At 40.8% G+C, this 13,786-nt stretch overlaps 1 protein-coding gene across 6 annotated transcripts in view; it reads right to left on the minus strand.

Annotated features, from left to right (window-relative positions):
• PTPN13 (protein tyrosine phosphatase non-receptor type 13) overlaps positions 1-13,786 on the minus strand; it is a 626,469-nt gene that overhangs the window by 144,089 nt on the left and 468,594 nt on the right. For all 6 annotated transcript variants that reach the window (XM_033963022.1, XM_033963031.1, XM_033963011.1 and 3 more), the window contains one exon: positions 6,009-6,382. In XM_033963022.1, the coding sequence (XP_033818913.1) occupies positions 6,009-6,382 (374 nt within the window). The remainder of the gene's footprint in view (positions 1-6,008; positions 6,383-13,786) is intronic.

Here is a 13,786-nt window from a genome sequence, read left to right on the forward strand (position 1 = left end):
AGTTGCACATGAAGTGGAATCCTTCTTCCTCACACCAGCACCGCATCCACGCGTTGATTGCTTGCAGCTCCATCTGTCTCTTCTCATCTGCCCTTAGTACCGGTAGGATCTCTGAGAATGCTATCGTCTGCGTTCTGGTCTTCAGCTTCCTTCCTAGCGTCCAGAACTAGTTCTTCAGTACTTCTCTGTTGTAGTTCCTGTTTCTCACGTTGTTCATCCCCACTGCCATATCTTCTTCTTTCATTCTGTCGATGATCCTGTCGATGCGGATCACCATATCTTCTACCTTGGCTCCTGGTAGGCAGGTCACCAGCCGATCCTGTCTTCCTCCCGCTATGTGGCTGTCAACTTGTTGATAATGGAGTCCCCCATAATGATTGCTATCCCCTCTATCTTCTCTTTCTTCTCCAGCCACAGGTCTGTGTCCTCCGTGCACACCCATCTTCTCTCATCTTGGCATTGGCTTGCACCAGACATGCCTTCTTGTGGGTCCCCTCTGCTGCCTCCAGATCCTGCTGCTGTGTTGTCCTGTTGGTGGTCCCCACTTTCTGTAGATGTGTCCCGGCAGTTCCACTGTTGCTGGTGATTTGCCACGGTCTCCCTGTATGCCTCCTCTATGAACTTCTCCAGCTCTCGGACCTCTTCTTCGATGGTTTCCTCTTCTTGATGTTCTCTGTATCCTTGATGTTCTCCTCCTCCTCCTCCTCCACTGCATGGAGTGCCTCCAGTTCCAGTATTCTGCCCTCCAGCAGTCTGACTCATTTCTTCAGGCTCTCCAGTTCTCCGCATCGAGTGCAAATGTAAGATCGCCTCCCAGAGGGGAGGTAGTCATACATATGGCAGACGATGCAAAACATTGGGTAGCTAAACTTCCTGCTTCTGTCTGCTGCATCCATTGCTGTCCTCCTTGTCTGTTGTGGATGTCCTCTGCAACAGCTACGAGTCCTCTGCAACAGCTACGAGTCCTCTGCAACAACTGTGAGTCCTCTGTTCCTGCAGTGTCCTCTGTGTCTGCCCAGTTGTGTGTCCTCTGTACCTGTGTCCTCTGCGTCTGCCTGATTCTGAGTCCTCTGTACCTGCAGTCTGCCCGGCTGTGTGGCCTCTGTGCCTGCTGTGTCCTCTCTGCCTGCCTGTGAGTCCTCTGTACCTGCGCTTGCTGTGTCCTCTGTGTCTGCCTGGCTGTGAGTCCTCTGTATGTCCGTTTGCATCTTTGCTTTCCTGACTAAACGACCAGTCTATTAACTTTCCAGATATTTTTGCATATCTTCTTCTTTCTGCGATCTTTTGTAGTTTATGAAAGTTAATCTCTTGTTCCTTACCTTCTCAGCTACTAGTTTTGAGAACCAAAGCGGCCTTCTTTTCCTCTTACTTTTACTTACTTGCCTCATAAAAAGGTTTGCGAAGCATATTTGCAATAGTTTGTGTTACTTGTAGTGTGACACATTTTATGAATTTTTTTATATCTTCTTCTCAGTTCAATAGAAATAATTTAACATCTGAATTTTTAAATATAATTTGGCATCATTTTCAAAAACCACTTGCCTTTGCGCCACCCCTCTTCCCGCTCTCCACGCACCAGCTCAGGCCAAACCAACTATTGCTCAGAACACATTATGACTTGCACAGCCACTTCCCTGGCTTAGAGGGAACATTGGAGCTACTTCTAAGCAGATGTATAGTAAATGTTCATACCTTTATTTTTTTGCTGTGATTTTGACTGCTTTGTGCAGCAATTTTATAAAGACACCTAGGGGGCACTTTTTATATGATGACTAAGTCCAATTTGTTTTGTTTTGTGAAAAACATCCATAAATCAAGTGATGGGGTAATTTTTGAACTAGAAAAACATCTAATTTCTTGTTTTGAAAAATGCTATTTTCTAAATGTTTTTGTGCTCAGTGCTCTTTTTTTTTGGTACCGTTTGCAACACTTTTAGTAGGCTGGCCAAACATATATTCTAGCAGAGCAGCCTAGGGGGCACTTCGCAAAAAAGGTCCCACGTACATATCTCAGTGTAACCCTCTTGTATTGTATTGTGAGCCCTTCAGGAACAGAAAAAAATGTACACTGAGCATCACTACAACAGCCCTCAAGCCTGCAGGTGTTACCTATATATAGGTACACAGCGGATATTTAGTGGGTTTTGAAGTTCACACACTTTCCACCACAAGTGTACCAGTTAGAGTGGGATATGATCCTGGGTCATCTTCTCTATAGTCCACTGCACTGACCACTAGCCTACTTCTGGGACCAGCTTTCTGTTTTAGTAGGCAAGGCCATCATACAATCTGGTATGTACTGTCATATCTTTGGAGATGGAAGGGGGTCAGTGATTACTGAGAGATTAAGGGGGGGCAGTGTTTTAATCTCTCCAGTGGATTATCTGGTCATTTAGGGTGCCATTTTATAACTTAGTCATGCTTGAATGACGTCTAACCAAAACCATCACAATTTTTGCTCCAAACTTTTTTGTTCCATTATGGCAGAAAATGAAAACTTTTAGGAACTCCCAAGTAACACCCAAAACATACCCCTTTAAATTTGGACAAACTGCAGAGAAAAACGTCTGAAATTTGAGTTTTAAAAATCAAAATTTAGATGTGTTTGTATGAAAAATGTCCTGCTGCTGCTTTATGACTTTTTCAGATGTTTTTCTTTTTTGAAAATAAGCGCCATAGGCAGTTAGGTGTCTTTATAAAATATGCGCAAAATAGGCATCTACCTGCTCTCCAAACCTAGGCACCATGTTATAAAATTATCCTTCATGGGATAAAAATTTATGCACAGTGTCATTTTATGCACACTTCTACAGGAAGCTGCATCACCAGAAAAGGCTGTGGAGCTGATGTGAGCAGTATATCAGTCACACTGCTCATTGCCAGCGAAAATCAGAACATTAAAAGGTATGCAGTCGGGAAAGGAAGGAAAATGAAAACCCAGAATCTGTGGAGGGTGGTAACAGGAAGTGCCAGTTACTATGGAGAGAAGAGTAATGAGGACAGGAACAGCAAGGAGAGTGAAGTGCCAGGCATCAAGGGGGTGAGGGTCCTCTTTTCAGAGAACTGTCCGGGCTCCCGGATGTACTTTCCAAAACCCAGCATTTGTCCGGGTTTTAGAAAGCCCTGACAAGCTCCGGCTGTATCCTGAAGGCCTCTGAGCATGCACGGATGACATCACACACATCCGCGCATGCCCCAGGCCCTCCAGATGCGACTGGAGATAGTCTGGAAGAAAAGAGGAGGTTTTGTGGAGGTGGGGCTTGGGGTGGAACGGAACAGGGTCATGTGTCCAGGGTTTCCCAGAGAAAAATATGGTAATCATAGGTGAGGGAAATGATAACGTGGAGTGAAGGGGGAGGGGGAAGGAAGAGATGTTGGGAGTTATTAGCTACCAGCCAAATCAGAGGTGTACTGCTACTAGATGAGTCCAGGCTCACTTGTGGCTAAGCCACTGATAGCAGTCACTGGGGGAGGTGGGGAGAGAGTGCGAATTAAGGCAGAGTAAGCATGGTGGGAAGAAAACAAAAATGTTACCCATAAAGGGTCAAGGGAAAAGGGAGAAATGCAGGACATTCCAGGGGAAAATTATGGTATACTCAAATATAAATCATAAATGGTGGTAAGGATATACCCATTCTTATTAGAAAGAACCTATCAAAGTCCTGGTGCATAACTTTTTTTATTTGAATCATGCACTCCTCATTCATCGGCATAAAACCTCCTGAACAATTCCATAACAATTCAAATGTAATACATTAAATATTCACTGGACAGGCTGAGTGTATAAATATGATTGAGCAGCCAATTAGCTTGGCTATCCCAATAGGAGGCCTGTTTTACTAATTGCTTTGTCAGTGGATTTTCAGTGCTGTAACTGTGAATTTGAAAGACATGTATTATATTCCAAGCTCAGCAAATGAAGACAAAATATATTTTACTTTCCGGTGTGCTTAGTCACCTGCACAACTAAAGAATCTACCCTAGGCTGACCCAGAAGCTGCTAACACTCCTGTACCAGAGGATACAAGCAAGACATGGCTCTTGCTATCTTAAGTGCACCTTCTGGAGCGTCACACTGCTCCGAAATGAGAACACTCATATCAGGGTGCCAAGTAAAGGTAGCAGACTGTGAGCACACACCACAAAGCCAGGAGATAGAAGTGGATGGAGCTGGCTAAGTGACTAAATTCAACTCCTATGCAGGGGAAGAACGCTGGCTTTGAATCTCATTCCACAAATGTTTCTTAAATTCTGAGAAAGTCTCTGGCTCCTGGGGCATAGAATCACCCTTTGATGACTTAACTTTGCGTTTCTTAGGCTGCAGAGGCTCCGCAGCCAGGGGTACTGAACTAGCAACCATGCCAAGCCCCCAAAATAAAGAAGGCTGTCCCACTGGGCTAGCTGTCTGTTTTGTCACTTCCTTAATCATGGGAAAGGCTAAGCTTGATGCTTCTGCCTCTCCTGGGTGCGCCACACGGCACATGGTGCAAGGACGCTCTTGAGGCGCTAAATTTGTGCAATCCTGGCAAGGATCCACAGTCGGAGAGCCCAAGGATTCCATCCCAACAAGTTTTGAGGCAAAAACTACAGTTTTGAAGAAGCAGGGAGCTTTAGGAAAAAAGTTTTCTTAAAAATTCAAGATGGCCGCTGCTATGAAATTTGCACCAAAATCATATGTTTCACATTAAACAAAGTGCAAAAACAGCGATTTCAGAATTTTTTAGGTGGGGGAAAACAGGGGGACATGCAGAAGCCCTCAAAACTTCAATTTTCAAACCTCCCCTGATTCATCTCATAGGCTGCGACAGCCTTTACTCACTGTGACCTGTGCTGATAATGTGTTGTAGCCTGCCTGAGCTCTCTAACACTAGCTGGAATTGGAGAATCACTGCCTCATGCTGGGAATGCCTCTTTGATGCTGATTTTCAGGCTGCCAGTCAGACCTTATGCTTGACTACACCTCCACCTCTGCGGACCGACAAATGCGCTCAGGGATAGGTGGAGGTGAGAAGATGCAGCTGGCACCTTCAAGACACCACTGAGTCTCCTACAGATGCTCAACAGCCTGAACTCAAACCTTTGTTTGGCAGAAAGAGAAAGATGGGCATGGCCCCGAGCTCCTGTGAATTAAATGCAGGCTGGCTGACAGGTACCATCAGGGATTGGCCTATCATATGCAGACCAAAGTCTGTGTGATCTCAATGCAGGAAGAGCTGAATAAACATTCCGAGATCAAGAAACCCTGAAAATTGGATTAAAAAAACACAGAATAAAATAATATGGGGAGAGCAGAACAAACACACTCCTACTGGCACACGTGCAGAAGCGACAAATTTTAGATGAGCTAAGGAGCCCAGTGAAGTACACCAGAGGCACAGAGAAAAAAATCTGGAATGGATATCTTCAAAGATGGCATGTGGCCATGGGGACACAATCCATCTGTCTAGAATGCCTCACCTATTGTACTGGGATAAAAATTAGTCCGATAGGAATGCATGATACAAATACTGAAAGTTATGCACCAGGACTCCTGAGGTTTTTTTTCTCCTTTTTGATAGGTTCTTTCTAATAAGAATGTGTATATCCTTAGCACCATTTAGAATGTGCATATCCTTACCACCATTTATGATTTAGATTGTCTCTACATTTAATTTGGGATGATTTCCTCTAGTTTGGATTACTATATACTTAAATATAAACCACCCTGGCTTATACTCAAGTTAACAGTTCCCCTCCCCCCTCTTTTTTGAGGAAAAATAGTTAGCTTGGTATATACTTGGGTAGACTTATATTTGAGTATACTCAGCCCCTACTATTAAAAACATATGAATTAGATAAATCAAATTATAGATTCATTGCATGTCTAATATTGTCTTCAGTATTTTTTGAAATCTGAAAATGTGTGACAAAAAGTAGATTCTGGAGCAGCAAACACTCTCTTTAGATTTAGGAATCCTTAGAAATTAAGAACCTTGATCATACCTGACTTCAAAATTACATGTAGCTTACCTGTCCTCAAATTCTGGTTTACTGGGAGATTGGTGAGGAGTATAGTAGCTAGTACGAATAGTTTCTTCCTGGCTGCTGAGGGTTTCATATTGACATTGAGATTGAGATAGTACGTTGCCAGGAGTTTGGTAAAGTGTTGAGTTCCATACATGGCTTGTAACCTCAGTTGGTGTGGCAATTAAATCTTCTTCACCAGTTCCACTACTATCACTGTAACTGTCCCTCCTAGAGGGGGATTTCATTCGCTTCTTGCTGTTATCGGCGACATCATTTTCATTTGGGCTCTTCTCCTGATCCTCTTGTGGTGAATGAACAGGTCTCACACTTTTTAAATTGATTTCTGGAAGTAGTTGCGTGGGAGAATTCAAGGGACTCTGCACCAAAATACATGTATTACCTTTAAAAAGTATGAAATGCATTCAACATAATTACTAATATGACTGAAATAAAACCAATTTGAAGAAATTATAGCCCAGATGATATCATTTGTAGTAATCACATATGTACAATGCTTCTATAACTTTTATTAATTTTATTATTTTTGATTTTAGCATTTTTTTTTAGTTGTTCATAGCCTGAAGTGTGTTTTTGGAAAGGAAATTTTACAAATTTAAACTTATTAATAAAAATAGATCAATCTTATATGGAGGTAGTGAGATAACAACAATGCCTTTTCAGAGAAATATTGTCTATTTCAATGGTCCCAAACCTTTTTGACTCCAAGGAGCAAATTTTTCCGGGGGGGGGGGGGAGGGGGAAGGATTTGGGGTGGGTTCGTAGGGCAGTTTTATACACAATATACATTAACAAAATAAATAAAAAAGGCTTTTCCTCTCTCTTTTAGATCGTAGTTCACGCTTGCTGTCTAACACCAGCTATGGCAGGATACACATTTCAAATATGACATATTGTAATCACAAAACAGAAAATAAATTTTTTTTTCTACCTTTTGTTGTCTAGTCATTTTGTTTTTCCATCATCTTGGTCCCGGTTTCTCTTTCTGCTTTTTGTCTATCTTCTATCAATTCTCTTTCCAGTGGCTGCTGTCCATTTTTTCTCCTCTTCTCTACTGTTCCATTCCTTCCTTATGCCTGTCTCCAACGTATTGATTTTTCCCTTTCAGCTTTCTTAACTTTTTTTGCCTCTGTCCACTCAAATCTTGCCCTCTCTCACCATTTTTCTTTTTAAATTTTCAGCTACCTCTCAATTCTCCATCTTCTCTCAGTCCCTAGCTCTCCCATTTCCCATCTCACCCCTTTCCCAGTCTCCTATTTCCTTCTATCTACTCCCTATTACCACAGTTCTACCACTATACTCACTATTCTCTCACTAGTCATCTCCCTTTTGACCTCATCCACATGGCTCACCACTTTCGGAACCCCTTCCCTCTCTCCACTATGAGATTGTTAGTTACCTTAAGTAGGCCTGGGAGGGCCAGCTTATTTACCTGGACAGGTAGATTTTGGTGAAATGAGCAAACATGAAAAAAAAATTCAGCCATTACACTTTCTCACATTGCACCACTAGTTAGAAAAACCTGTTGATAGATAGGGCCTAATCCAAGAGCAGGTGAGAATGTGGTATTAGTGGCTATACATAAATATATGAAACTAGAAAATATTGGATAAGCCAGAATATAATAATCAGAGAGGAAAAAGCAAAAGATGGGAATCTAACTTATTGATTTCACACATGTGCTATGTGCTTGAAGGAACAGGAAGGCAGACTGGGATGTTAGTGTGATTGATAAGCACCATAGCAAATTTACCCCAGATGACAAAGCTTAAGTTTCATAAGGTTTCTTTGTTTAGAAGTGTGTCCAGCCTGGACTAGGCTGGTCCTCAGGGAAGTTATAAGCAGACAGGAGTTGGCCTCTGACCTGGTAGCCTCACATTCCAAGGGGCGCTGATTTTGCAGTGAGAAAGACAAATCGAATCCACATGTATGTCATTGTATATATCCAGAATTAAGTTTTAGTAAGTCAGTAAGTCATTAAAACTATACAATAGGAATTTACTTATGTAGCTATAGGTAACAAGTGTAGATTAGAATATATTTTACTTTGATTTCATATATTTGAAATCTGAAGAAATTCTGAGAGGACTACATCTGGGATTTAACCTATTTCCTTAAGCAACTTTTTCTACTCTGTGAAACTCTGATGGTAGGGGGGTTAATCCCTCCTTCTCTCCTCTAGTTTCAGTTAGACAAAGGGACATGAATTTCTCAGCACAGAGATGATCATAACAGGAAGGGATTTAAAAGCTGTGTGCATTAGTCTTTGTAAGTACATTACAATATCTGTCATTGTATCTCTTCTTTTTATAAAATATGTAAGCTTAATATGAGAATGTAACTTTTTAGGTATAAGAATGTAATTTTTACGAATGCTTTTGTGACACGACCATATGAAGATATAGAAGCAAGCCTTATATGGAAGTAAATAATTTGAACCAGTTAGATTGTAGCAAAGGAATGTCGCCATTTAGGATATATATGGATGTGTAACTGGTAAAACATTGGAATTTGTTACTAGCAAGGCTAGCTTTTTGCTTCTGTAATAATTCTCATGATGCAACCAACCTTATGATAAATCATTTATGATAATGAATAAATAATAATTTGCTTTTGGAAAACATTTGCATCATTTCATTATTCTTGTGCATTTTTACACACCTAGAGCGAAAGTTAGTAGCTTAATTGGTAACTGCTCCTTAAAGAGTGCGCTTGTGTCCAATTACCCTGCTTAATTGGCGAGCCAGCCAGGAGTCGGTGCACTTTACGCTCTTGGTGTTTTCACATATTGAAACATTGGTGGACAACAGTTTCTCTTGGGGGCGGAATATAAGGTGAAGTCTGTTATCAGATTAACAGACTAGCGGAACCCATGGAGGGCGGAAAGTATCCGTAAGTAATATGCATATTTTATTTGTATCATAATAGTGAAAAGACAAAAAATTAAGACATAGGAGAAGTTAATGCTTTGTATGTAGGCATAGTGTTTGGGGATACTGTATTATGTGCATAGTTTTGTTAAGATTTGGGGGCATAGAGGTAAAATTGCATCTTAGTTTTGCTCTATAAATTTATTATTTCTGCTGTCTATAAATTGGTGTTTCAGTGGTGCTTGTAGCTGTCAGGTCTCTTTTTTTCCCCTCCCTCTCTGTTTTTATAGCTGTCCTGTTAAGTTGAATTGTGTGTCGCCTGCATAGGGAAGTGTGCTTTGCAAACACTTCCTGGGGTTCCTTTGTTTTCTTAATGAGTTTGTTTTTGAAGGTGCTTGTTTGCTAAGTGGAAACGGCATTTAGGTTGTTTAGAAGTTGGTCGAGAGTAGTTGTGAATAAAATGCTGCCGATAGAAGCAGTAAAGAAGGCTAATCCATTGTTATCTAATGAGATACAGCATTTTCATGATAAATGGTGTCAAAAAGCAGTAATTAAAACTGAATCATGGACATGGCCAAAAGAAGGGTCTTTATTATGGTCAGACTTATGTTGTTTGCGAATGTGGATTTTAGATTCAAAGAAAGGAAAATTCCAGCAGGCACATTTAGAATACTGGCATTTGTGGGATGAATTATGTGAGAATTCCCTAGGGTCCCCAACACTAGTTGTTAAACATAAGCATACAGTTCTCTCTGCGGGGAAAGGGAGGAGTTCTGAGCCTCCACCATATGTAGAGCCTGGTAAGGTTAAAAGTAGTTTATATCTGATTCTTACAAATACCCCTGAGGTAGCAATTGGTTATACACCTTTAAAAGTAGCTAAAGAAGAGACCCCACTATCCACTGTTAGTCACACCTCCATACCCACGGCACCAATACCAGGTAGCTGGAGTAAAGAATGGGTCCATGTATCTGGAGCCTTACAAATGCAACCTTTAGGGACAGGTCCTGAGGACTCAACAGATACAGATGCTGGAGAGGAAGTGATAATTCGAGAGCATAAAGACCCTGTAAAGGGAAAGCTGAAAGGACTTCAGACACGTCAATCAGATTTAACTTTGAAAGCCCTGCAAAATTTAGAAGAACGGTCAGATGTGTTACATAAGTGAGTAGAAGAATTGGCAACACCGGGGGCCCAGAATAGAGGTGCAGCCACTTATGTGAGCCAGGCTATGACACCTAGGGATTATGTAGCACAGCAGGAAAATTCCTGGCTCTACGTGTGATAATTTGGCTGGCTGGACTGAAGTATCAAGCTCACATGGAGATATAACCCAGGAATGGCTCTTCAGGTTCTAGTAAATTGGATATAGCACGATTTTGCATACAGGATGGGAAAGGAGATCCACAATGGGATTATCCATATATGCAAACAGGTTTAAGAATCTGGGAAAAATATGAACAAAGCAATGTAGATAATAAATCTCAGGAGCTTAGAAATGTGGGATCACCTATTTTACAAGCACCCCTGATTTATAAATCTCTAATAGGAGGAGGTATAACTACTACATATATACCCTGGTCTTTTACGGACAAGGAAAATATTAAGAAACAGCTACCCTCTATGTTAGGAGGAGCTAGTAATTAGACAGCGAAATTTGAACAAATAACGGCAGGATATACACTAGCGATAGGGGATATTAAGTGGATGTTCTATCTTTGTATAGGGGGATCAAGCCAGTGAAATTTTTAGGCAAGCTGAATTTCTATCCTTAAACATGACTAACTGCACACGATGGTTCATCATTCAATGCAGTCAGACCCCAGATTTGGCAAGCGATGCGTATGTTATATCCTGATCATAAAGATATGAACAGGGTAATTGCGCACAAATTTAAAGTAGGAATGGATATTTATGATTTTATAAAACAGTTTGAGGATAATTGGGAGAAAGAAACGGGAGAGCCTGTGTTCGCACCAGGAATGATAGCTGTGGCTTTTCAGATACTGAAAACTACTTTGCCTAAAAATATACAAACTAGATTAGATACTGTGGTTGGTTTGGAAAACAGAGCAGAGATAGTGTCCCATATCACTCACTATTGCCGATTAGCTGAAGATGACCAAAGTAAACAGGATAAAGACTTAGTGCAAATGCAGAAGAAGCTTATGACAATGAAAATTAAAGAGGAACAAGCGAAAGAAAAAGAACGAGATAAGAAAGACATAGTGATGGAGTTAGCCCAATAAATTGGGCTAGGAATATAGAGGCCGCAAGTCAAATGCTGGACTTGTAGACGGTTGGGACATTATCAGAATGAGTGTAGAAAAGAAATAGTAAGTCAAGGAAGGGCTAGAGTAAGTGGTAAAATGTGAGGACAAGGAAGAGGAAATTTTAGGGGTGTACGAGGACATGGTAGACCCAGAGGATGGCAACCCTGGACATCACAGCAGCCACAATTCTGGGAACCTGAACCTGTGTCAGGAGAGGGATTTGGAAGACAGGATTGACTATCTCAGTATATTTCTTTCAAAATTCCAAAAGGTAAAAGGGGGGATCTGTGCCTTCAAATTAAAGTAAATGGACATGATCATAGTTTTATTGTGGATACTGGAGCTACCATGACACCTTTAAATTTTATCCCTGTAGGAGCAGTACTTTCAAAAGAGAGTATTACTACCATGGGGATAGAAGGGCAGGAAAATGAAAAATGTTTGCTGGAAAATGTATCTCTGCACATTGAGGGAAAATTTTTGCATATGCCAGTGGTATATGCACCTGAATGTCCAGTGAATTTATTAGGGAGAGATGCACTGCATAAATTAGAAGACACAATCGTGTTTGAACCAGAATTACCATGCCAGTGGGATGAGAGGCAGGGGGTCATGGAAATTTGTCTGTGGACATCGTTACGAACAGGAGAACAAACAAGTAAGCCTCCATCATTTGTGCACTCAATATTATTGAGTATACAAGATGATATGGGTGTTCTGGGTCAAACACTAGATACTTTTAAAGAATGGCTTCCACCATAAATACATTTGATTTCTTATGTAGATGATCTGTTACTGTCTGAGCCTACTTTGGAAGATAATGTGAAATATACTATTGAGCTGTTGAATTTTCTGTGTGAACAGGGTTATGTGGTTAATAAGGACAAATTACAAATAGCAGAAGAAGAGGTTACCTTTTTAGGGTATCGTGTAGGTAAGTCAATACGAGCCTTAACCAAAGATTTAGTGCAGGAAATAGAACACCTTTACCACAGACAGTGAAGGAATTAAGGGGATTCTTAGGATTCCTTAATTATTGTAGGCAATGGATACCGTGTTTAAGTACTAAGACACTTCCTTTGAGGGCTAAATTGAAAGGAAATGTTCAGAGCAGAGATAGAATTCAATTAGATCCTGCACTGGTGGTGCTTATACAGAAGTTAAAACAGGCAATTAGAGACGCACCACAGTTTATTTTACCCTTGATTGGGACGGAAGTGCAAGTATATTTACATATTGGAAACCCTGGATGGGGTGCAGTTTTGCAACAAAATGACAATGTTTGTGGGTATTTATCTGGAAGTTTTACACCTGTGGAAATGGGATTTTCACAGTGTGAAAAAGGTGTAGTGGCAGCTGCAGCATTGGTAGAGAAAATTATGGATTTGTTACCGTACAGTCATATCACAGTTCATACTTCCCATATTTTGAACATTTTAAAATTGCCAGAAGTAGTGTTTACTAGTCAGCGTATAGGGAAGTATTTGGCTCTGCTTACTACAGGTTTAGTGGATGTTCGGCCAAAATTGAAGGATAAAGATCCAGCACAAGTGTTTTATGCTTTTTTAGAGATACAAGACAGTACTGAGCACGAGTGTTCAGTTCTGATTCCACAGCAACAAGTGTTATTACAGTATGATGAACCCCTAGGTGAGGGATATATTTGTTTTATAGATAGTTCCAGTGCTACAAACCGAGCAGCATTTGCTATCACTATGTATGATAGAGATGCTGACAGCACTGAGTGGAGAACTTATTGTTTACCTTCAGATAAATATTCAGCTCAGACTGCGGAATTAGCAGCATTAGTCCAGGTTTTACAGGACAATATAGGAAGGAAAGTTACTGTTTATTCAGATTCTGCATATGCTTTAGGAGTAGCAAAATTACATTTATTGACATGGAAAAAGAGAGGATTCATAGACTCTGGAGGTCATCCAGTTCAACATTTACCCTTGATGGAGAGATTGGATAGATTATTGTAGCAATACCCAGATAAGACATTGGCATTATGTAAAATTAAGGCCCATAAGAAAGATGAATAATGGGAGCAATATATGCATAATCAGACAGATCTAGCAGCAAAATGGGCTGTGGAGCAACAGGGCATTATGCTAGTGCAGACTAGAGCTAGGAGCAAGATTACAAAAGAACAAGAGAATAGGCGACTGCTCCTAGATGGCGTAAGAGAGGAAGAGATTCAGCAATGGAAAAACTTACAGTGTAAGTGTATAGAAGGTATATGGTATAACTCATCATGTTTGCCATGTATGGCACGGGTACCTCTGGTGATAATGATCCAACAAAATCCACAATGCCTTACATGAAAGTGCAGCTACTTTGATTAGCCAATTGTCACAATAGATCTGGCATCCTAATTTGGGAAAATTAGTAAGGCAGACTGTATCCCGCTGTGCTGTATGTGTTAAAACTAATCCTAGGGGTACTTGTGTTGCACCAGGCACTCTACCTATCCCGCAGGGACCTTTTCAGAAGTGGCATGTGGATTTTACGGACATGATTACACCATGTAAAGGTAAGAGGTATCTTTTACTTTGTGTTTGTCCTTTTTCGGGCTGGATTGAAGCTTACCCCTGTAGAAAAGAGATAGCGGGAGAAA

Source organism: Geotrypetes seraphini, chromosome 1 (genome assembly GCF_902459505.1).
Source record: "Geotrypetes seraphini chromosome 1, aGeoSer1.1, whole genome shotgun sequence".
Lineage (NCBI taxonomy): Eukaryota > Metazoa > Chordata > Amphibia > Gymnophiona > Dermophiidae > Geotrypetes > Geotrypetes seraphini.